The following is a 26,328-nucleotide window of genomic DNA, read 5'->3' as shown; positions in this document are numbered from 1 at the left end:
TTTTTAATATTTGAAGTTATAAACAGCCTTTTTGGAAGTTATAAACAGCTTTTTTTGATATTTCTATGTATTACTATGATTACAGTAATCAAACTTCAGCACAGGAGTTACTGAAAAAAAGTATGTACCTGTATTCAGAAGGTATTTGACATAGGGGAAATATTACCTTCTATATTTAATTTATGAGGTATTTCAGTCTAGTGAAAAGTATGGATATAATATTTGTGATACAAAGTATGTATTTTAGAAAGAGTGTTGTTTGAATTGAGTAGGTCAATATAATTAGTAGTAAAAATAGTTTGAAATTTTGCCTAAGGTTTCCTAACACTTTACCTTGTAATAGTGTTAAAGTACTTAATAATATGAAATAATGTAATAATAAGGAGTGAGAAACATGGCCTTGCACATGGGTAATATAAGTTTTCCTTTAGAAGACTTGGAAGTATATTAGATGAAATACCAGAAAATAAAGTAATTCCATACAGTTAAGGAGTGATGTTTGCTCTGTTAAACAACCAGTTCTCAACTCCAACTGTCCCTTAGATCCACCAAAGGGCCCCAGATTTTTACCCAGTCTTTTGGAGTTCTTGGTAACTGAGACTTAGCATGTGTGTGTTTTTTTTAAATTAGGATGTCATTGATAAACAATCTTACGAAAGTTTCACATGTGCAACATTGTGGTTTCAGTAGTCACCCATATTATCAAGTCCCCCTCCTACCCCATTGCAATCACTGTCCATCAGTGTAGTAAGATTAGCATGTGTTTTTATAGTAACTTAATTCTACAGATGAGCCTCTTGTGCAGCCAAATTTAAGGTCCTCTTGGCTAGAACTTTTTATCTTCTGCCTTTGTTCATAAATAAATGGATGTCTTGGTCTTCTGGCAAATGATGCTTATAAGATGTTGACATTTCTAAATAAATCATGACACCTTAACCTGTTTTTGTCTTTTTCTTTGCATAAAATTATATTCTTGTTTTCTGCAGAAATGTGAATCCTGAGACAGAATTCTCTCATTGGGCCTGTAATACGACATAAAAGATGTTGATGGAAGCATTTAGTAAGTTTTATCTGTTTAATTTGTGAATTTTAAATATGACTTTGGAAATTCTGCATAATTGAGTCTGAGTAAAAATGAGGGATTTAGTGAAGCTCATATTAAAGTAGTAGAAAAATACAACATGGTTAAATGTGTGTGAAGTTTATTATCAAACTTTTTCTTAATGAATTTACTCCAAGGTATTACTATATTTATGTTCTTCACTTAAACTTGGGCAAAGTTAAAATGCAAAGAAGCCCACATGATGTTTCTGACACTCTGCCCTAGATCTGGGTGTTGGTGAACTCCCCCCTATTTTTGTAAATAAACTTATTGGAAAATAACTGTTCTTTCATTTATACATTATGTCTGCTTTGTCATTATAGCGGCAGAGTTGAGAGAGGTTATAGTAATGGCTACAAACCCTAAAATACTTTTACTATCTTGTTTTGTAAGGAAAGCTTGCGTGTCCTGTATCATCCTTTCTGTATGTCAGCTTTTCCCTACCTATGTGGAAATCAGAAGCCCTTGGGTTCTGATGTGGCCATAGTACATACTTTTCAATGGATTTCAGTGTAGTAATTCTAATAAGTGATTCTGAACTTTTCTTAAACTTCAAAGCCCATCAAAAAGTTTCATATTGGGGTTATGCTTGATATGGCTACTGTTACCATGGGAATAGTTTTTCTAACTCCCAACCTGTGAAATAGTAGGAAAAGAGTTAGTACTAAGGCTGTGTGAATGAATTTGGATGAGTTCTCAAAAGGATTTATTTATTGACAACTTTTTAGATATTATAATGGTATTTTAGCTGTTTAATAAGAATAATTGTTTTTAAATCACATTTGGGAATCTAGATTCTAGGTGATAATATTTGTTTCTGATTACTTCATCTTCCATTGTATAAGTGGTTATTGGGGCCTGCAAAATAGCAAAGTTCCATTTTTGTTTCTTGGGGTGGGGATTGTGAGGACAAAGATGAACTTGCCCAATGTAGTATAGTTACTGGCCTCATGCCTTATATTTTGAAAGGATTAATTGCTTGGCACATAGTGGATGCTCAATAAATATTTGTTGACTTACTGCATATAGTTTTATTAAATGTTATTTATCAACTAGTGTTTTGGTCTGATTGAAAAGCAAAGTGAAATTCATTATTAAAAGAAGTTTTAATGGTTTAAATAGTAATTTTTAGGTATGTCTGAAAGCCAAGACTTTGACTTAGTAATAAAAGCAATAAGAAAACAAAACTTGGACTTTCTTAACATGTACATGCAGTCAAGTTTTAATAGGAATACCGGGGAAAATTTGATTGTAAAAGCTTAAATAACATGACTCTTTTTCTTAGTTACATTAATTGATCTTAAACTTCTCACGATCATAGCTGGTGGTCTTTTTCAGATCATTTTGTGGTTGGTTTTTATGCCCACCTTATTTAGGACCCAGTCTGTTAATATATTGAAGAGTTAAGCTAATTTTGGTAGTAAGACAAAATTTGTGAATTCACTATTAAATGTTTTCAAATTTAAAGACCAGTAAAATCAAGTCATAAAACCAAGAATCTTAATTACATGTTGGGAAGGATTGATTTTCATTCCTTATTGTAATTCTGTACACATTTATCCATTTGGTTTTACAGTAAGTATTTGAGTTTTAAGATAGCATGAGTTAGTTATATTAACGTAATAAATTGTAGCATTATTAGAGTCCCTCTTTTTAAGTTAATAATCATTAATCACTCCTGTTCCTTTGTGCTCTTTCTTCTCCCCCACATTTTTTGTTGCTATTAAAAATGGGAATTTGCGGAAAATATTAGAGGTAAGGAGATTGCTTGTTTTAGAGAGCCCCTCTTAAATTCAGTCTAGTAATGAATCACTTTGGTTAAAACTAACTATTTTACAGTATTCCAGTGTTTTTGGAACAAATTTACTTAGACGTTAAAGAGAAGACCTCCTTGCTTAATTTTATGTTCTTAATTTCTGGATGTGCAATATTTGGGGATTTAAGAGGTAGTGGTTACATAGTTACCTTAGTTTACTTAAGTGTGTACCTTTGCTTTTGAGAATTGATATATTATAACAAGCAGCTTCCCTTGAGGTACAAACTAGTTAACGTCATTGTGGGACAATTCTAACTTTTTATAGTATGAGCTTGAAGTTTGAATGTGAAATACGTAAACTGTAGCTCTGTTTCATGATGGAATTGTAGGTCAAACCATCATCTCTTCAGTATGTGTGCAGTAATTCACAAGTTGTAGAAGGTAGGGCTTTGACAGTAAACCCTACTTAGTTTTCTGTTTTGATTTTATCCAGATTAAATTCTCTTCTTAAGCAGGAAGTGTTTTGTCTTTAAATAACAGACCCCAAGATCCTATGGATTGTCAGGTATCATTACTATTGGAATATAAATTATTTTGATTGAGTAAGGTTAGTTTGTAGGTCCCCAAGTAATTTATTTATTGTGGTATATTGGAATAATAGCTAACATTTATTGAGGTCTTTCTATATGCCAGGTAATGTAAAAAAAGCTGTAAGTGTAGAACACTCATTTAATCCCATTACTGCTATATGAGGTAGGTACTACCATAATTTCTGTTTTACAGATGAAGAAATTTGGATTTTGTTTTTCAAGAAAATTTCAAGCTCACCAAACTCATGCCTACTTGCTTTTTAATTTTTTTTTAACATAACTCTGCTTATTTGCAAATTCAGTTTTTGTAAGAGTTTGGAATTCCATGAAAATAAATGGCTTACTCCTAAAATCCTCAGTGTTCTTGGGGATGCTTTGATGCTTGACTGGGCACTTTTGCTTATTAACAAAATTCTCACATTTGGCCTTTGGCTTTTGCAGGAATGCAGAGTGATCATGGCCTTTTAATATGATAAGCATTGTCTGCTTTTTCTTGTAGCATTCTTTTTCTTCATTCGTTTTCTCTTTTCTTTTTTTTTAAATTAAGGTTCCATTCGTTTTCTTTTAAACCATCTGAAATACATGACAGTGTATGCGGTAGCGTGACCAATATGCTAGTATTTTCTTACCTGTTTTTGTCACACAAGTTAGTACATATTTTATTGAGTAATTCTGGAATACTTTTAGTGTCATTAGGTTTTCTTTTGAAAAAACTAAAAAATAATGGATTTAAAAGGAAATTTCATGATGTACTGGATAAGTTTTACCTCTTGTTTTGTGGTGGAAGAATATAATTGAATTTATCATTTAATGTACTAAGTTGAATATATTAACACATATAGCCATTGAACTTGTGACTTGACATCAATTCATTAGTGTCATTGTTCATCATACTAGTATTTACACCTCTATGTCCCTCAATTTTAAGGAATGAGCATTTCACGTGGAAAGTATTTTTACTGATGGGAAGAATGAATTTATTTAGTTCTAGGCTGGAGAGAAATGGGAAAATATGTTAAAGAGAAATGTCTTGTGTCTGATGTTTATTACTGATCTTGTGACACTTATTTTCAGTTGTTTTTGAATATGAGTGACAGTGTCTCTTGGTTACCAGATGGTTTGTTAAGTAGATTTTTATATTGTATATAGTAGACAACAAAACCTCATTATAGTTTAGGAGAGAAGATATTAACTATCTAAGGAGCAAAAATGCCCTTTTATTTAATAATCTCCTAGTTGTCCAGACTTTACCTCTACAAATTTAATTGGAGAGCTGCAAAATTTATACAGAATACCAGGGTTAAAGCTTATTTTTGCTATTATGTTTGATCATGATGAATCAGGGTATTTGATAGTAATATCTCTGGGCTTTGCACTTAACTGTTAGTCCAGATTATTTAAGTAAAGATTTATTATTCTATGAGAAACATTTGGTATTTTGGCAATGGGAGTATTTTGTACTTAATTTGAGATTTCATACTATCTTAGTGCACATACCAAATAAGCTAGGCAGATATTTTGCATTTTTGATTTTTATTTATTTAGTGACTGCGTATTTCCTGTATTCTTAAGATACACAGAGATGGTGACATGTATATTGGTCATTTGTATTATTTAGGCAAAATTAATTAACATCTGTTGGACTAGAAAACACTGTGGTGGTTTTTAAAAATTTAAATCCCTCAAGATTGTTTTCCATAATTAGTTTTATTTGGAGAAACTTGGGAAGTTTTCTGCACTGAGATTTAGAATCCATAGTGTTGCTGTAATGTAGTTTTATAGGACTTTTGATTTTGAGTTTTTCTACTTTGCAGATAGTGTAACATTACATTTAACTGTCAAAAATTTGACTCGAACACTGCCACTTTTTTAATGGTTACTTATGTATCTGTGACAGTAGAATCTATTATGCATATGCAGTCTTTCCATGAGTCTCATTGAGAAGTGGGGTATGCAGTGCATACAACTTTAATACACTTTAAAAGTTTAAAGCTGCTACAGAATTAAAGCTTTGTGTGTGGTAAGAGTATCTTCAAAGTGGGTGGGTGATCTCTATTTGAAGGAATAAGATTATTGGTATTCCAACAGCATTTTTTTCTTTTAATGTTTTCATCAAGCACCCAGTCAGCTTGAAGAGTCTCAAATGGACCCTACCACTGAGAAATCAAGATGGCAGTCCACTATGGGGAATTGAGGAAAATGGATTAATACAAGAGTGCTGTGATAATACACAACCAAGACAGGGTTGTTTTAACATGGATTTCATGGAATGAATGAAGATAATAGGTTTCTTAAACAACACAAATGGACAGTGGATTTGACTTTCTAAGGACTTTTTGTATCATGAAAACAAGTACATTTTTGACATTTGGAGAAGAAAGATGGCACATTAACACAGATGATAGTTTATATGCCTGGAATTTTTTGCAGTTTGATCTGTATGAGTATGACCTTGTGAAATGTTAACTTTAATAAAATTTCTAACTCTTTGAAATTTCTCAGTTTGGGCTTTTATTTTTTTAAGCTGAAGTTTCATTAAATGTTTAGTTAATTGCTTTAAATAATACTTTGACCTTTACAGTTGCCCAGCAGTAAAGTGTGTTGAATAAAGCTGGTAAAATGGAAATGGTGTGCTCAAAAACATTTTAATGGTTGACTAAAATTTGTCTTTCTTTAAAAAGTTGTGGAAATTTATTTGTGCTTTAAGAGATGGTCCTTTGGTTGAAATGCTGCTTTGTGCTAAAGTGAAACATCTTGCAGAGTAACTTAATCAGTGGATAATAGAATGTTTAATTGCCATGGAATTTTAATGAACTTCTAAAACAAAATGCCTTTTGCCACAAAATTCAGGATGAAAAATGCAATATTTTCTGGGTTATTTTGTGTGATGGAAAAGGTTCCTTTTACCTATGCCTTTTAATATTCATTACAAATAAAATGTTTTGCACTACTATTCATCTGAATATTTAAACTGATGCCTCCTGTTGTCTTAATATTAGGGGAAGAGGTGTTGGATTTATAGTGAAGTGTCCTTAGGGTATTCATAAAAGGACTTAAAATTTTGGTGGCAATAATGTCTTTAATAGAGTTGATATAAATGAAATAGAATTATGTATTTTATTTGGAAATTTAGAATAAATGAGTCCATGTCATTGATAACTTATGTTTGAATTCTAAGTGAATACTTGAATCTTATTTATTGATAACCAATTAATGGCCAGTTTCAATAACTATTATAAAGACTTTATTTTAAGAGACCAAAATGAATTACTGATTATACTTTGCCATTATACAGAGAACAAGGAATGGTTCAGCTTGAATTCTTGTTTGGTGAGAAATAGTTCATATTGAGTTTGTGATTACTATTAAAATACCATGTACATGCATCCATAATGAACCATGTGCAGCATTTGTTCTTATTGACTGGTCTGAGGTGGTTGGTATGTACAAAAAAGTGGAATTTTGGATCTTGATTTTGGCACCGAATTACCTTGTAGAAAGTATGGAATTGAAAGCAGTTTTGATTTTGGATTTTACATTTATGTAGATGCAACATTGTTGCCTTTGTTGGGTATAATTTAAAATGGATTTATTCAGTTAGAGAAGGACATTGTTCTTGCAGATTAGTAATGTTGAACAAAGAGAGTTGATTGGATTTTTGGATATTTGCATGTTTTCTTGGGGTGCTTGTTGAGAGGAAAAGTTGGATAATTTGTTTTTGGCATTCATTACTAATTTTGTTTCCATGGGTCTCATGCTTTTGCTTTATTTAGATTTGCCCAGGACATTGCTTTGATACAAAGTATCATTCAGACATGACTTAATGTATCCTTGTTGAAGAGGGCATATACTTAGAATTTGCTTTGAAATACAAAGAAGGGTGCCATATATGTGTTGTGTTCCTTTTGCAAGGAGTTTCTTGGGAGTTGTTTAATGGTGACTGTGTTCCATACTTTTGATTTAAGAACTGTTTTGCCTGAATAAGTGTGAAGTAATATACTGTGGTTATGAGAATTTTTTGGGGTAAAGTTTACAAGGTTATTCAATGGGTTAAAAGATTTTGTGGAGGTACAAAGAAAAAATGAGATTCTTGAATAAAAACTAGGTGCATTATTTTTTGCTCTAATGCAACTGAACACTAGGGAGGCGCTCTTGAGTTGTACCCCTTTCTTCCAGATGGGATGGAAAATTCCCCCTTAAGCTTGGTCTTTGGGTAATTTTTAAGCTTCATGAAGAAGGCAAGACTTGAATTTAATTTATGAGACTGAGGTTTTGCTTTTATTTAGAAAAAATTTTACCCATGGGGGGGTTAATTTTTTGAAAAATAAGTACTTAAGCTGAGCTTTATGTTCTCTAAGAATTATCCCTCTTTCAAAATGGCTTGATAAAACACCACTTCCTGTCCAGAGAGGAAGTTATTTTAGCTCAAGGACTGAAATATTTAGCAGATCTTTAGACAAAAGGAACAAATTACATTTCTCTCTGGCTTAAAAAGGGTGTTTGAGCCAGAGGGGGTTAAGAAACCCTCCCTCCTCCCCCTGATGGGGTGGTCTGGAGGGGCAGGGAGGTGTGGGGGGTAGGGGTCCTCAGGCTCCCTGGGATGGAGGATCTTTTTTTTTTTTTGGTGGAGATGAAGGGGTGGGTCTATGGTACATCACCTGAGTTGTGGGGTAAATGTAGAGAGTGTCAATCAAAGGCAGAGCTCTCAGAGCTGGGAAGGAGGCTCTAGATGGCGGCTGTGCCTTAGAGAGAGCGCGCTCTGCTCCCTGCCTTCTCCTCACTTTACGCAACTTTCCCTAACTTTAGGGCAGCCTCAGGGGGCCCCCGCAGCCCCCTGACTCTCCTAGTCTCTTACTGGGGTAGATTCGAACCATTTTTGGGGAGAAAAGCAGCTGTTAGGAGCTTTCTTTTCGTGCCTTGTTGGAAAGAAGCAGCCGTACTGAGAGCCCAGGTCGTTGTTTTTTCCAGCTTAGAAGCCATGGCGCACCTCCATTTTTGTGCGCTCTCCTAATGAGGTTTTTTTTCTTCCGGACCCTTTTTAGTATTAATTGTTGCTTTATTTTTTTGACCAGTTAACCTATTTGAAGATTGTTTTATTTATTTTTCGTTTTTTAACTGAGAATTTTGCTTTTTATTTTTAATTATTTGGGATCTGATATTTTTCTACTACTAGATAGGACTCTTGCTTTGGACCTACTACATGGATCAGGTAAGTTCATGATCGTTAGCGATCATTTTGGAGATGTGTATGTTTAAGTTTTCTTTATTTTCTATAGATATGAGAAATTCCTGAATGACGCAATAAGATACAGAGATTGTTATTTGTATCCAGTGTGTTACTTTGAGAAACTTTGCTTATTGATAGTGATGATTCCTCCTGTTCGGTTTATCTTTTTTTCCCTAAGGAAAAAAATGGAAATATTTTGTTTTTTTTTGGTGTTTACCGCTTTTGTTTTAAAACAATATCGTTGCATCGTCAGGACTTTGTTCCTGATAATAAAAACCATCGATAGAAGCTGGGACCTTACCTTTCTTTCAACTTTTGACAGTAAATACCTGGGCACAGGACTTCAAAGCAAACACAGATTCCCCTTCCCCCTTAATATTTAAGAATTAAAAGATGATGAGAAATAAGGACAAAAGCCAAGAGGAGGACAGTTCGCTACACAGCAATGCATCGAGGTATGAGCTATCAACTTTCTTCCTTTTTTCTTTATTTTGGGGAAACCTCAGCTTACATTGTTTACCTTGACAGGCAAGGGTAGCTGTCTGTCTTATTTTAGGTTTTTTAATAATTTGGATTTGTTTTTTAAAGCGTGACCTTGAGATTGCTAATATGCCACACCCTAATTTTTTGGTAGCAATTTATGAAAGTTGAGTTGTGACTTAAGGCCTCTTAACAGCAGTCAAAAGGTAAGGTACCTTTATTCAAGGGAGCCTTTCCTGTAAACTACAGTTTTTCTGTCAATAAATTTCAGTTTTTAGGTTTTTGTGCTGTAGAAAAATGACCTTGTCGGTTTAGCCATTGCTGCATTGCACCATTTTACATACAAGGCAAATTTTTTCTTTGAAGAATCTAGGATACCCAAACTTGTAACTGAAGGCCATAGAGGAGCCTTGTGGTAGTAAATTATAGTAAATAGACATTTGAGAAAGTTATATGAATGAAAAAATGTACATTTAAAAATGAAATTAGGAAAAGGACTCTTTGACTGATGCCTCTCAGTTTATATTTTTATTTGACTCTACATTTCTTTTGATACTCTTGACATTTTAGGAAATTTTGATAAGATTTATCAAAACCTTTACTTGATGGTTACAGTTTCTGTATTTGTGAAATCTAATCTGTGACTAGAGAAATCCTGGAATACTCTCAATACATTTGTGTTTGTTGCTGTGACTATAATTGTATATTTTACATTTAAAATATTTTAAGTTTTGCATTGATACATACATTCAGACAATGCTTCCTGGCTGGTAGATGTAATACCTTATTCTTGCATTTTAGTTGTAGCTGCTTTAAATTTATTGATTTACTTTGACAGAGTCGCCTGGAATGCTTTATCTTCTGAAGCTTAACAAATGTACTGTTTGTTCAAATCATGATTTGTTTCACATCTGTTGGACTACGTTTTAGTGACTAAGTAATAATAAAGCTTCTAAGATGTTTTTTTGTATGATCTGTATATTTTTAAAAGTACATACGAATGCATTTCTTGATGTATTGTGAATTGTCAATGTTATAAATCTTAAGCAGTTAATAAGGTGGTGATTGATTATGTGATTTCCCCCCACCCCTCCAATTTTGCTTTTACTGTTAGGATATAATTTCCCTATTAGTGAATTTTAAAGTTTTGAACGGGGTTTATTACAAACGTTGAATTTTTGTTTCATTAAAATATTTTGACCCTTGCCTTTAAAAAAACTGTTCTAAATTCTTCTTGCAAATTGAGTTGTCACATAGTTTGGACTGTCTTTAAACTGACTTGCCCATGTAAACTGTTTAGGTTAGATTAGGAGAGCAAACTGTACTAGACCTACACTGATTATTCTGAAAAGGAATGGTGATTTGAAGAAAATAGGAATCCCCAGGTATATTTGACAAATTATTAAAAGATTCAGTATCTAAAACTGTTACTCCCTTGAGTATGTATGATTTGCATAGTTTCACGTGGCTTTTGACTTATGCAAGGTTTGTGGTTAACGTCATTGATCAGAGTCTGCTTTCTAATTTAAAACATCAAGCGGTGTTGCTATTCTTTTTTAATAGTTTACTCGCACCTAGAAAACAACTTGGAAGTTGTCCTGCATTTGCTTATTGGCAGTTGGGGTTACAGTGTAACAAGGAACATGCACTGTAATTATTAAATGCATTTTGTCAAAGTATATTTTGATTCATACACCTGATGAATGTCAAAATATTTCAGGGACTCTATGAAGAGAAGATGGAGTTTAAATTAGTTACTCTAAATTGCATACCTTAATAAATGTACATAATTATGACATCACTTCCCTTTTAAAATTGTAAAGCTAAAGGATGTTAGTGTTTTACTGCCGTGATATTTTTAGTCAGCTAAAATTAAGGAGACTGTCCAGGTAACTAAACTAGTACTTTGTTCCTTCATCCATTGGAATTTCTCATTAAGGATCTGGTTTCTATGGCAAAAATTCTGGTGTTTAGGCAATACTACAAAAACCACTTTTGTAGCCTGAGCCACAGGAGAGGAAGGGAGGAGTTTGCAGGTCAAGTAAACTTTGGTCTGAGAATTACTTTAGGGTCTGAGGGATTTGAGTGCAAGTTAGGTAAGCCTGGTATTTTACTTTTGGAAATAATGCAGTACTTAACAGTTGGAGCGACTATGTAAATTTGTTATTGTGTTGTTGTGACGTTAATGCTTATGTTATACTTTGTATATCATGGTTTTTGAAGATTAAAAAGAACTTAGAAAAATACTGAAAAAATCTATCTGTAAAGTTTGTAAGTATTTGAAGCAAAATTTTAATGATGGAGCTATATAGAAATGTATATACCACACACTTACCTACATACTCTGCAGCTTGGAGTAACTTTTCATAATACCAAAGAATGGAAACAGGAGAGAAGGGAATGTGAATGTAATTGTGTGCACGCACACAAAGAGCTCTTGTGTGTTCTAGGATCTTGAGTTTGCAGTTTATACCTTAAAAACTGCAACAGTTTATTAATTTATCTCCGAATCGTCTGCCTTTGAACCAGATTTATTTTTATAACCTGAGGTGTGGGCGGAATCTGAGTTTTAATCAGTCTTTTAGCAGTTACTCTAAAAGCCTGGGATGATGATAAATGGCAGAATGGAGTTGCTTGTGGACGAACAGGCAGATTTTTAAGTGGCAGCCATTTTATAATGCTGATAATTCTTCAGAATCGGAATTTTTGAGAAAACTGAAAATAAAGTGAATTGGAACCTCAAATACCAAAACCTTTTACTCTCTTCTCCTTTTTTTAGTTCTTTGGTGCTGAAATAAAGGGCAGCTTGGTAGGTAGTGCAGACAGAAGCTCTGTTAGCCCCTGGCATCTTGGTGCAGGTCCAGCTCAGTCACAAAATGGCTGTTCCTTTGTGCCGCAGCGCTGACAGACATACTGCATTGCACTGTGTACTCGCCAAACAGCAGGAAGTTGCCGTGCCGAGTTCAAAGGCCGGCCGGCGCCGGCGTCGGCGCCGAGCGCTGATTGGCTGTGCGCGCGCCTGGTAACAGCAGGTCAACAGTGGAGGCCTTTGGGTTGGCCCCGCCCCGTCCCGTCAGGCGCCTAGCAGCCGGGAGGAGCGAACGCGGTGACGTTGCGCTGCGTGCGCAGCCCGGATGGTTTCGCCGGCGAGGCGGCTCTCGACGGGAGGGAAGGGCCGCGGAGGCCGGGGACTCTCCGGTGGGCGGCCTGTGCCTGACCTGTTTGGCTCGGGCAGCCCTCCGCCTTTCCCTCGAGCCGGCTGTACCCTGCTGCGCGGCTTTGCCCATCCCTCGAAAAGGTTTTCCTCTTTTAGAAGCGGCTTCTACTTTCGGAGAAAGTGAAAGGCACTGGTTGGAAACCTTGAAATCGGAGACCTACCAGTTTTGTATATTTTTCGGTTTCCTTTATCATATCGTAGCGGGTCTTTTTTCTTGTTTCTTTTCTCCTTTTTTCCCTCGTGTGTGAAGAGATTACTGAGCTTAATTTTGTTAACACTGACCAAAACCTTTTCACTGTCATAGGAGATACTTTTATTTTAGTTGAAACGACTTAACGGGTGTTACAGCTCTTGTTTATTAGTACATGGCTCATAAACAAAGGGAAGATAATTTGAGCTTGTCCCCGTGCATTTTTACATGGTGCCATACATTTTCTCAGTTGGCACTTGATGGAGAAAAACTCAGGTCAGTATGTGCAAAATGATTTATTTTTAAGATTAACAACGTGATGGTTAATTAGGAAACAGTTTAGGAATTTTCACTTAATTATAAAACATAAGGGATAACTTAAAAAAATAACAGGCACCCATTACTGTGCAAACAAGTTCTAGAAAACAGCTGTTAAGTGTTAATAGCACTTGATAAATGACTGACTCCCAAAGCTTGGCTGATTGTGGAGTAACCTGGCAAAAAACATCTCAGGGTCCCCATTCTGGAAATTTTGATTCAGTCCTGGTGAACCTGGTAAAATGCCCTGGTAAAAAACCCTTTCAAGGATATTCTGGTCTGGTCGGGAAAAAAAAATCACAATTTACCTCTGATGACTTTGAGAGTAAGTCACAAGTAATGAGTTTAAGCACGAAGGAAAAGTGAATAGTGTTTCCCCGATGTACCTGACAAAAAGTTACACCTTTTTTGGAGTATTTTTAATAGCAACAGGAGTGAGCTGTCATGTCCTTGGCCACAGTTAAGAAATTTTTTAATGAGTAAAATACGTTATTTCAGAAGAGATGTGGACTGCCCGAGCAAAAAGTAGGATGTTGCCTGGGTGTATTTAGTTTCTCAACAAAGTTTATAAAAGGTAAAATACACTATAATAATTGATTTTGTAGGTTTACATAGTTTTGGTTCTTTATATAAGGTTAAATTCACTATGATGATTTTGTAGGTTTGCGTAGTCTCATTTCTTTAGGAAGAATTCTTTGGATACTCCAGTTTATGGACACTTTAGGTGAAACTGGGTTTTCAAATTTATAGATTTGCTTATCAAAGATTTTGTGAGTGATTTTTAAATTATATGCTCAAATATAAATTACATAAAATATTTTAACAGCCTTGTAGAACCTTGTGACCATTAAAGTTTTGAACTTCTAAAATGCATGTAAAGCAACAAGAATAAAGGATCTTTCTTGTATTGAGATTGAATTGTTGGATTGTATTAAAACTTTTAATACTTGCTGAATGCCCTTGAACCCCTAAGAAGTGTGATAGAATTAAGTAGGATTGCAGTCATGTTCCAGGATATAAGATGTTTTAGCCTAAAATAGATATCATTACTATGTGAGTTAAAATGTATATCATGATACAGCAGTTTATGAACTGCTTGCAGGGAGCTATTAACTTTTAAAAAAATATTAGGTGAGTTCATTAAGTCTCTGTAAGTTTTCTTCTTGTGTTCAGAATGGCATGAAATGGCAGAAGTGTTTGTTGATCCCTCTCCTTTGGATTCGTGTTTTAAAGACCTGCAGTTTTCAATTGGATTTGGTTCTTTAGAAATTAACAGAATCTTTTGTGAAGATTAAGTCAGTGCAGGAAGGTGGGCAACAATATATTATTGATAAAGGATTTTAGTTGTAAAAGTTTCATTGTGACTACTTGAGAAGGGGAATCTGGAAGTTCAGTGGAATTTTACCTGACAATATCTGAAACTCAGATTTTTACATTAATTTACGCCCCCACCCCCATATTCAGCAAACCTCTGACAATTGTACCTCCTGAGCCACCTGAGATTTCCAAACTTTTGTTATTTCCTCTGTAAAACTTAAAAAAGTAAACTAGTTTCTGATATGAACTGAGTGACTGCTCTGTGTGACATCTAGTAAATTTTTTTATTTTTTCAGCTTTTTTTCCTGAAAACCTTAGAACTCTATCGGCTTTTTAAATTGGTGGGGGGTGGTCACTTTAGCAAAGAAAGTTTTTAAAAATCACCTAAGAGTTATTTTGTATGCAAATAAAAATAGTTATGTTGACTGACAACACTGGATGCATGTTGATACAGGTGTGTGTGTAAATCCCTCCTGCATTCCAGACTGACTGGACATTGAATTCAAGATTTTTTTTCCCAGCAAAATTGCCTTTTACTGATTTGGAACTTTAGTGTTACTAGTGTAAAGCCAGAAAAAACAAAAGTTGACTCCATCATCAAATGCCCAGGACTATTACATGCTTTATTTTATAATCAGTAATTCAGCACAGGGTTGGAACACATTGTTTGTATGTCTGCTATGACCTTTCTCCTACTCATCAGTTTGAAGTTTGATAGGACAAGTCTGGGGACAGAGACCTTTCTTCCTAAAAAAAAAAAAAAATAGAAAGTGTGAGTGCAGTTTATGAGGTGGGGGACAAGCCTCTGCCTTGTGAAATCATGGAGAACCTAAGTGAATGGGAGCTATTCGTGCAACATTTTGAAACAATTCCAATTTAGCAATTTATCATTCTGATCTTGAAGGGAAGGATGATGCTGAAGAACTTTGGCTAAGACATCATTCTAAGGATAGTCCTGATTTTATACTTAGGATTCAATTCTGATGAGTTATTTTTGTCATTAACTGTCACCTCAGTGCTAGCATAATACCCACCAGTGCAGTGTTTACTTAGTATTAGAAATTTACTTACCCCCCATTTTAGGCCAGTGAAATAACTCATTGCTGTATTATTTGGAATTTTCTCATTTTAAAAATTGGGATAGTGATAACCTTCATTGGGATAAAGATTAAAAAGTATAATGCCTGCAGTGTGTTTAGCAAAGAGCCTGTTACATTGAAGTGCTCAGTAAATGTAAGCTATTAGGAATATTTTATTCCTGATGCTTCATGCTACTGTCTGACTCCTCTTCTGAACTTTGTAAGGCAAGTCCCTCTTAAGAGCGAGGCTGTTTCTGAGGGCTGTGGTTGGTGTCCTGGCCTCCCACAAGAGGCCAGTTAGGTTTGTTAAAATTATTTTAGAAGGCAGCCCCCCCTTTTAGTTAGTTGAAACCTTGGGTGTGTTTTTCAGTTAATCCTTTACTAGAACTTTTTTTTTTTTGGTGTGAGAAAGCCAGCCTTTTGAAGGGAGCATATGATTCTTTTCTGGAGTAGAACAGCTTCTTGTGTGAGTCATAGCGCCCTACTCCTGGCAATCACTGATAACTTTTTTCCTCCTGGAGCTAGTAATTACCGCCCTGATTTACCCTCTGCCTCATTTCCTCTCAAGCTGTACAAGAGTAAATAATGAAAACCAAGGTGCAGTGCTATCTTGATAGAAATGAAATGTAACTGCAGTATACTTACAACCAGTGACAGATTCCTGCAGCTTGCTTTTATAGTAATCAGTCTTCACCGTAACACCATAATATTTGATGTAGCATAATGCCTAGGGTCCGATTTATTCTGTTAGAACTATATTCTCAAGATCGGTGTGGATTTGGTTTCCTCCACTTTCTTCATATCCCTTTCTTTTGGTTTATGAGTTAGTCGAGTTCTACTTTTGTCCCTTTTATCAGACTGTGGAGACCTTCTTAAAATACCAGTGTCCAGTCCAATCCCCCAGGATTGAGGTTTTCACAGCTCTCCATGTGTTTTTAAATTTGCATGTGTTCCATATGTTTCAAATCTTCTGATGGAGCACTTATTGATGTTACATTCTTTTCTAATTCTTGGGCTTTCCATTGCCTGCCGATTTTCTCAATCCCCTTTTTAGGGCAGTTTTAACAGCAGCTTAAATTTAGAGGTCTAGTAGCAAAGGTGGGTGGGGTGCTACTAAAGGGGAGCTGTATGCTTGATGGAGGGAAAAGAGTTTCCCTATTGAATGTCACACCAACTACAGCTGTGGCATACTTTATAACATATATGCTAATGGAGTTTTTTCAGCCAAAAATTCTGAATTCCTGTCCTAGCTGTCTTTAATAGGGCTGCCTCTTCCTTACTGAACTTCTCTACTTAAATCCTTTTTAGGTACCTCCAAAGATTTGGATTCTAGAATTGACTTTGAAGTTATATTGCATTCAAAAGTGTTTCTCTCTGGTTGATACAGGTGCTTGTTTGAACAAGGGCTATAGCAGTGGACCTGGGCTATGCTGTGAAGCAGTTATTTTGAGTGGTGTTTGTCACTCTTTGTTGGGTTGTGAGTTGTAACCAGCATTAAAAAAAGAATAGATAAGCCTCTGGGTATTGCATTTGTATGAGTTTATTTCTAAGTCCACCAATGCCTGTAATGCTGGAAATAGTTTCAATTTGGATTTTATCGTGAAGGAAAGCAGCATTTGGTAAACATTTTATTGAAAAATACCAGAGTAGACTACATTTTATTGAGTTCTGCTAGGCACCTGTTTTGAGGGTTTTTTAATGTATACTTTATTTAATGTGGGAGAGTTAGGGTAAGAGAAATGCTAGTGACCTCCTTATAGGTTAACTAACTTCCTAAATTAACTGTCACAGAGGTCTCTTTTGAAGGTTGGTAGGTGGTCCCACTTCCTGCTGAGCTCTTTTATACCCATGCCATTCTGTTCCTTCAATTGAATTGTATGCATAACAAGGATTTGTAGGTGCTTCTCAAATTTGTTTATGCTGGGTTTGCTTGTAATTTTGCATTTCAATTAAATACCAACAAATAGATGAAATGATTGTGAGAGATGTTTCAGTGAAAACTGAGTTGATTGCTTTGGAAAGACTCAATAATAGCTGTCTTTTATAGTGCCCACTGTGAGCCTGGAATTGTTCTAAGTAATGGGTTATTTGAGAATCACAATGTTTATGAGGTAGGTCTGATTATCGTCCCTATTTTGTCCATAGAAAACTGAGACACAAGGGGGAATAAATGGTGGAATTTCAAACACTTGGTAGTTTGGCTTCGCTTAAGCATCTCATCAAAAGTTCTTGTCAAATTAGATGGGGAAGAGGAAACTAGTGCACTGTGGAAAATAGTGAAAGTCTAGAATAATTCTGTACTCTGCTTTTCTTAAAAAGCTTTGCATTTTAAAGAAACCAAAAATACAAAATTGTAATGTGTTGTCGATGCAGTTTATGCCAGAAACATGATGCTGTTCAAAAGGCCATCAATTTATGTAAAAAATTTCAAGGCAAGAAACAGCTTCTGAAGTGATTCCCATGGAGGTAGTGGAAGGAGCCTGAGGGTGGATGGGAGGGCGTGGAGGAACTTTGTCCTTGTGTATTTGACTCTCGTTGCCACACGTGCACTTGGGCTTTGGCAACAGTTTATGAAGACTGGCCTTCTGATTTGTTTTGTTCTAAACTTAGTTCCTAAACTTACTTCCCAAATGGGCTTTGCTTCAGAATCATTTGAGAATTTTTAAAAAACAGACCCCATTCCCGATTGGGTTTTAGGGGGTTATGTAATCATGGGGTTAGGGGAGATCATTGAAGTTAGAAGTATTCCAAGTGGGTCTGTTGAATAACCCGTGTTGGGAACAGTTGTTGGATAGATGTGCCCTTTAGGGAAATAGTTCTTGAATGTGGTGGGTGTTGAAAATTTTTAATGATTAGAGTGTGTCTTCAGTTCCAATACAGTTTATTTGACATTGAAGTAGAAGCAGTATATGGCTGGCAAGTTGTAGTTTTGAGGGACAGGGGGGATAGGTCAAATTCTTGCAGTGCTCCCTTTCCATTGTTTGAGTAAAAAAAGTTCATTCCCTCTGAATTGAGGTTTCTATATGTTTTTAAGCCCCTAAATTCCCACATGGGGTGATTGTTAAAACACATTCCTAGGCTTTTCTGTGTTGGACAACAACCTCAGTTCATTTTTGTACTGAGGCAGGTTTGAGAAATAAGGGCTGATGGGACAGGAGGTTGGGTCCTCGTTCAGCTTTTTAGCTATAGGATCTTTGGCAGGAACCTGAGCTTGTTCAACTTATAAAGTATGAGTAAGGGTATAGTATGTGTCTCTTAGAGAAGTTAGAATTAAATAAAATAATGCTTCTGAAGATATGGTATTCAACTAGGGACCTCCCCTTCCCCCCATTTGACTTGTGGCAGTGTGTAGAGATACTTTTGGTTGGGACTGGGGGTTACAACTGGCTTCTAGTGGGTAGAGGTTAGGGATGCAGTTAAATGTCCTATAACATACAGGTCAGCCCCCATCTACAAAGAATTATCTAGCCCCAAATGTCAATAATGCTATGCTTGAGAAACTGGCCTAAAACATTTGGCCAAGTGCTTGCCACCGTGAATGTTGGTTGTTACTGAAGTTGTGAGCTCTCACCTTCTCCTTTGTCTCTTCTGTCGCCTAGCATTCAGGTATTTTAAATCTCCTTTGAACCTTGGGGTTGCTATCTTAGAAAAATCTAAAGGTTATAGCCTATAATTAGTAAGGAAAGACAAAACTCAAAAGGGCTGAAAGGAACTACTGGTCAAACTAGTCTATCTGTCCTCATGGTTCTAAGTGGATATAAACATCACTTGAGATGGTGAATTGCTTATAGGGAGAGCTTTCCCTTGCTTTTTTCCACCTGCTTTTCACTTCTTGGTGGGTTACAACATCTTTCATGTTTTTACCTGCCGAGAAAGCTTGCCCTTTATCCTTTTTATAATGTTTAGTACATTGCCAAATGTGAATTTGGGTAGGCATTTGTGAAATGGTTACCCAGGCTTGCTGTAATTCACTTTTCCCTCATGGTGTGTATGCTTCCTGAACTACTTCGGACTACTCACATATTTATGGGTTACTGAGGAGCAGAAGTAGCACCATAAAAGTAGGCGACTTAAGTCTGGCAGGAGTTGAGAATTTGTTGAGAGTTTAGAAACGTGCTTATTAAGGGTAGATTTGTTTTCCTCTTTACCACTGGATTTCTTAATCTGGGAAGTATTGATGGGACTTAGCCTTTGCCCCCTGAGACTTTAAGCAGCTTTTTTGTGTGTATTTTTTCTTATACATGTGCCCTTTTCTGGAAACACGATCCCTAGCATTACCAGTGTTTATGTAACTTCCAGAAGAACTGTTGAGTCCTAGGAAGGTCTGCTTCTGAATATTGATCAGTTCTGCATTTGAACACACAAATAAAAAAAACCCCACAGCTCTTTTTTGAGAAACTTAGAAATACAGAAAAAACTGAAAATACGATTGAAGTTTTAAAAACAAGTTAGATATGGTCAAAATCCTGTTTACCCCTTCTCCCTAGTCACTTTCATCATCTTGGCATATAAAATCCTGACATTAAAAAAATGTACATGTTCATGTAGTATATTTTGTTTTAAGACAAAATGGCTTAAGAGTTGTCATGTTGATACTTATTAGAACTAATTCATCTCTAGACTGTTGTCATTAATTGAATAGTATGAACATTTCATGTTTTATTACATTTTCAAAGACAGACATTTAGGTTATTTCCTTTTTTCATCTTAGGAGCAGTTTGAACTTTCATCCTTGAACACTTTTATACTTCCTGCCTCCTGCACAAGTTTAATAACTTGTCTGGGTTATATAGCCACAGATTGAATTGCGTGATCCATGTGCCTGTTTTCAGGTTTTTTGGTAATTCAGAGTTGCTTTGCAAAATCTCTACTGATTACTTTATCAATACTAGTCTATGAGTACTATTTTGCCTACTTTATCACCATCATTTAATATTACTAGCCTTTTTTTCTGCAAAACAGATGAGTGTAAAAGATTCTTGCAATATATACTTCCCAAATCGCCAGTGAGGCTTAATTACCTTTTCTTAAGTTTACTATTCATTTCAATATTGTTCTGTAATCTCATGTCCCCTTCCTTTGCCTGTTGTTTTCTACTGGATTTTTCTTTGATGTATAATTCTTCATATGTTGTATGTATAAATCCTTTGTTGTGTATACATTGAAATTTCTTTCCTCAGTCTGTTACTTGTCTTCCAACCTTGTTTATAATGTAGCTTATTCTTCAAAAAATCAAAGGACTTGAACCATATCATTGGAGGAAGTCTTAAAGATGCAGTTCCATTTATTAAATGGACTGTATCTAGTATTCTTTATCAATAAGAAACTCATGATTTAATGATCTTTGCCTTTTCATCCTCTTAAGAGACATAGAAGTTATTGAGAAGGAGTTCATCAGTCTTGGGTGGTTTAAATAATCTAACTAAAGAATGTATTTATGTCAAGGGACAGCAATACCCCTTAGCGGTTAAAAGTCTGGATTGCATAATTCCTACTGTGGGAGTATACACGCTTTTGTGTATTTACAGAAGCCTCTTATACAAATGAGGATAATTTGTCTTACAAGGTTGTATGGTTTAGAGGAGAATTTTTGCATATGTCTGACCTGTAAGTGCACTGGATACTAGCTATTCCCTCATTGATAGAGCCTAGTCTGGATATAGGTTTTATGGAATTCAAGGGTAGGCTTTGCTTTTTTACCAGATTTTGCTTTGACCACCACCAAAAAAAAAAAAAAAAAAAAAAAAGCTCTGCCAAGCAGTTCAGCCATTTTGTAAGTTTATGGAATAAAAAGAACAAAAACACAGCCCAAGTGCTGAAATGGCAGCTCTTGGGCAGAGAACCCAGTTTGCTTTTTTAAGGGAAGTGTTGCTCTGCTGCCCTCTTGTGGCCGTTTGGGACATGGCGATTAAGAATTCAGAGCAGCAATAGCTGTTCATGATCCTTGCTTTCAGGTTCCACTTGAAAAAAATAACCACTTCATTTTTACCACCTTAAAAAGGATTTTGAAGAGATTCTAAATCTTTTTTATCCACAAATGAAGTGTTTAGACTTTTTTTTTCCATTAGCATCTATTTTCTGTTGGAATCTAAAATCCTAGTTTGACTTGAATCCCTTTCATATATTTTTGCATTTGTATTTCCCTTCTAGTCATTGGTTCAATCAAAAATTATAAAACTTGTTTGAAACTTAGATTTTTGAGTAGTTTTTAGATAAACTTATTTTTCATGAAGATTGCTGTGCATGGTAGATAATCACTCCAGGAAATTCCATTTTTAATTGCCTTTTAAACTATTAATGCCACTGGAAATAAGGTCCTTTTATTGCTTTATTTCTTAGGTGAAAGCTTAAAGAACTCCTCACCCACTAACTCAGTTTGACCCTTTGTCAGTCTTGTGGAGTTTTCACATCTACTTTAAATCAGCATTGCAAGCTACAATCTTAAGTATTGATAATATTTAGTATTATAATTAAGCATTAATAGCAAATCTGCATATATTTCAGAAAATACCCTATTCTTTGAGGGAATAATTAGATGGTTGGTTCCCCTTACATGTGGAGGTATTTATAGTTAAAAGAAATATTCCTCTTAACATTTCAACATAAAGGACTAGGGAAAGTGTGTGAAGTAATTGAGTGATAGCTTTATTAAGACTTTTTTTTTCTTGCTAATGGAAGTATTGTATTTAGTTTTTCCCCAAGTTTTATTGATAAATAAGTGACATACATCACTGTTTAAGTTTAAGATATACAGCATAGTTTGATTTATATATATTGTGAAATGATTACCACAGTTAAGTTCAGCAAGCATGTCTCCTACAGATACTATTAATAGGAAAATTTTTCTCCTTATGCTGGAACCCTAAGGGTTTGCTCTAGGTAACTTTCCTATATGTCATACATCAGTATTAGGTGTAATAATCAAGGTGTACATTACATCCCTAATACTCATGTATCTTATAATTGTAAGTTTGTACCTTTTGACCACCTTCCTCCAATTCCTCTACCCTGTGCAGCTAGTAACCATGTCTGATCTCTTTATATGGGTTTTTTTACTTTTTTGTCTTTGCTTTTTTCCCCTTACATTCCACATGTAAGTGAGGTTATGCAGTATTTGTCTGTCTGATTTACTCTACTTAGCATTATTATTCAGGGGCCATCCATGTTGTCACAAATGGTTGGGTTTCCTCATTTTTATGGCTGAATGATATTCCATTATATATCATGACTTTTTTAGCCGCTCATCTACCAATGGACACATAGGTAATTTTCATGTCTTGTCTGTTGTAAGTAAGGCTGCTATGAACATGGGAGTGTCAGTGTCTTTTTGATTTAGTATTTTTCTTCTGGATATATTCTCTGAAGTAGAATTTCTAGATCATATGGTGTTTCTATTTTTAACTTTTGAGGATCCTCCACACTGTTTTCCATAGTGGCTGTACCACTTTGCAATCCCCTCAACAGCGCACAAAGGTTCCCTTTTCTCCACATACATGCCGGCATTTGTTATCTCTTGTCTTTTTCATGATGGCTATTCTGACAGGTATGAGGTGATATCTCATTGTGGTTTTAATTTGCATTTCCCTAATGACTAGTGATGGTGAGCATCTTTTCAGGTCTGTGGCCCTTAAAAATTTTTTTTTGCTATTTAGTTGTGAGTTATTTATAAATTTGGCTATTAATCCCTTATCAGATATATAGTTTGAAAATATTTTTTCCCGTTCTGTAGGTTGTCCATTCATTTTGTTGCTTGTTTCTTTTACTGTGCAAAAGCTTTTTAGTTTGATGCAGTCCCTACTTACTTATTTTTTAATTTGTTGCTTGTATTTTGGGTTTCTTACCCAAATTATTACCAAGACCCATGTCAAGGAGCTTCATTTTCCTGTTATCTTCTAGGAGTTTCATTTCAATCTTACATTTGAGGTCTTTTTTTTGTAAGCGGTTTTAGATATGGGCCCAGTTTCATTCTTTTGCATCTGAATATCCAGTTTATCCCAGTGCCATTTATTGAAGAGACTGTCCTTTCTCCATTGAGTGTTCTTGACTCCCTTGTTGACTGTGTATGCTTGGATTTAGTTCAGGGCTCTTGATTCTGTTCCATTGGTTTCTGTTTTTATGTGAGTACCCTACTGTTTTGATGACTAGCTTTGTTATAGCTTGAAATCAGGAAGTGTGATGCCTCCTGATTTGTTACTTTTTTCTAAGGATTTTTTTTGGCTATTTGGGGTCTTTTGTGGTTCCCTGTAAATTTTGGGAGTGATTTTTCTACTTCTGTGAAAAATGCCTTTGACATCTTGATAGGGATGGTGTTTAATCTATAGGTGGCTTTTGGTTGTACTTAAATTTAAACCAATATTGTTCCAATTCATGAATCTGGATGCCTTTCCATTTGTTTGTGTCTTCTTTGATTTCTTTCATCAATGTTTTGTAGTTTGACAGTGAAGATCTCTCACCTCCTTAGTTAAATTTATTCTTAAATATATTGTTTTTGATACTGTTGTAAATGGGATTGATTTTTTAAAAATATCAGGAAATTCATCCTTTTAATTTAATTTTTGTATACTGCAACTTTACTGAATTCATTCATAAGGTCTATTTTCTTTTTTTTAATGAGTCTTTGGGTTTTCTATATGTAAAATCATGCATCTGCAAGTGCAGACAGTTTTACTTCTTTTCCAATTCGATTCTGATGCCTTTTATTTCATTTTCTTGGTTGATTTTTCTAGCTAGAGCTTCTAGGATTATGTTGAGTAGGAGTGGTAAGAGCCGCACTCTCGTTTCTGATCTTAGAGGAAAAGCTTTCAACTTTCTACTACTGAATATGATGTCACCTATAGGAAGGCTTTTTTTTTTTAAAGAACCCTTCCCCCCCAAATATTTTTATTCTATTAATCTGACTTGCTGGCTTGAAAAATAATTTAAAAATACTTAGTCTTACTCTCATTCAAATCTTTAGCTCATTTTGTTTAAGATTGGGGCACTTACATCCCTTGCCTTGGATCTATTATGAGCCGTATTAAACATTAGAGACACTAATACTTCCATAATGAACAATACGGTCTCACCACTCAGCTTCAGCCATAAAATGTCACTAATATCATTCTCTGATCACATCTGCCTCCCTCAACACCCAGAGGTAAATGAAATTGTGAATTTGGTGTTATCTTTTCTTGGGTTTGTTTTTCATAGTTAGTAATTTTTTTTTTCTTGATATTACAGAAGTAGTTGGTGGACTCCACTAGTGTACTTCAAATAAACCTACCCAAAAGAGTAAGCCGTTGTTGGCAATTTGGTGATTAAAATGTATTTGTGCACATAGATACAAGCTGACAGAAACATGGCTCTATTTTTAACCTTGAAGTTATTGTATGCATTGATTTCCAGAGGTTAATTCTACACAAACACAAATACAGAGCTGCCAGAGAAAGCACATGCAAGGATATTTATAGTTGTATTGGTTACTGTGAACAATTTGAAAATCCAAATATTCTATTCAGAAATATAGAAATATGGAGGTATATCAAGCATATCTGTAGCTTACTGGTTACGAGAACAACTTAAAAATAATCTAAATGCTTCATTAATAGGGGACTGGTTAAATAAAATGTAATGTGTTCATACTGTGAGGCAGCTCAGGGAGTGAGATTCATACATACGCACATATCCTGATGTGGGTGTTGACGTTAGACTTTTCCATTACATCTGTGAGGCTTACTGTTTTCAGCACAGAACGCTAAAAGGACTTCTGGGTAACAGAATTGATCCTAGTTATCATCATCAAACTAATGCTGCTGTTTGTGGCTCTCTCGTGCTTTAACTTGTTAGTTGAAGATTTTCATCTTGTTAGAATGTTTTATATTTCATGCAATACATGGATCATATGGTGGTGCTGTGACAGTTTTAGTTATTGGTGATTGCCAAAACAGGGTTTCAGCCTTAATCTCTTGTTTGGAGTTAAGTGTTCTCGTAGTTGAACTAAATTTCATTTCAAAAAGATTGCATATTCTAGCAAAGTCAGGAAGTCCCCTCTCTAGCATACCAGGCACAGGAACATCGAAGAAGACAGCTCAAGTCTCAAGTCTATTAGGAAGGCTGACAAGTGACCAATTGCTTATATAGGATGGGACAAATGGGAAGGCAAGGAGTGTACATGTTAACAGCTGGGGCTTTGGAGTCAGTGTTCTAGGCCAGGATGTGTGTCATCCCTGAAAGTGAGGAGAGCCAGTAGAGCGAGGTTGCTGGTTGAAGCTCAGACTGAAATGAGACTGCTTGTTTTCAGTTCCCACAGGCAAAAACTGTTTCGGCAGCAACCATGACGTAGTATATGAAGTACCTAATAGGCACTAAGCTTGTGCTTGGAGAGTATGTGAAGTACCTAGTAGGCACTGAGCTTGTACCCAAGAAGGTAATACCTGAGGCTTCAAGAGTTAGAGAGGTATTTAGCTTGATGCAAAAGCAGAAGTTGGAAGTGAGCAATAAATACTAGGGCTTACTCTTGTGTTCTACAAGTGGTTCAGTATGGCTGGAACAACCGGGCTGAGGGGTGGTGGAATGGTTAAGTGCTGAGTCTTAAGAAACTGTCGGAGGCCAGGTTTCACAGGGCATTGTGAGATTGGATGTTCCCAATGACCAGGCCCAGAGTGGTTGGGTGGGGGCGGCTAGCACTAGCTCCCTAATCTTTCACGCCTCTCCAAGCACCGAGCTGCTTTGGCTATGTACATGTAGCTTCCAGGTATATCTGCCCATTCTAAAGTCCTTACATACATCTTACTTACATCTGACTTAAATCTGCCCTTCCCTGACTGCCCTTTCTAAAACCTTTACTTACAAGGAAATCCTGGAGCTGCCTTAATTGCTCAAAACTAAAAAATTCCAACTAGTGCCATGGATTGTGTGGTACCCATTCACCACTAATGAGATGAACTTTGTGTTAGAAGGAGAATCTGAACTTGGATGTGAGATTCTAAAATTTCTACTGTTTGGCTGAGGCCCTGGCGTTTATAGAGTGCCGCTTTCATAGCTGTCATCACCCTACAGATAATGTCACAGAGG

The 26,328-nt window shown here is 35.6% G+C and overlaps 1 protein-coding gene across 6 annotated transcripts in view; it reads left to right on the top strand.

The window, feature by feature from the left end:
• Positions 1–26,328, top strand: part of CHD2 (chromodomain helicase DNA binding protein 2) — a 147,291-nt gene that overhangs the window by 7,094 nt on the left and 113,869 nt on the right. For 2 of the 6 annotated variants that reach the window (XM_036878630.2, XM_057494700.1), the window contains exons 4-6: positions 987–1,060; positions 5,566–8,657; positions 8,998–9,130. In XM_036878630.2, coding sequence (XP_036734525.1) covers positions 9,069–9,130 — 62 coding nt within the window. In that variant the 5' untranslated portion in view covers positions 987–1,060; positions 5,566–8,657; positions 8,998–9,068. The other 4 variants (XM_036878629.2, XM_036878634.2, XM_057494701.1 and 1 more) reach the window with 4 other exon arrangements.

This window comes from Manis pentadactyla, chromosome 18, assembly GCF_030020395.1.
Source record: "Manis pentadactyla isolate mManPen7 chromosome 18, mManPen7.hap1, whole genome shotgun sequence".
Taxonomy (NCBI): Eukaryota; Metazoa; Chordata; class Mammalia; order Pholidota; family Manidae; genus Manis; species Manis pentadactyla.
This window is presented reverse-complemented; position numbering and strand designations above follow the sequence as displayed.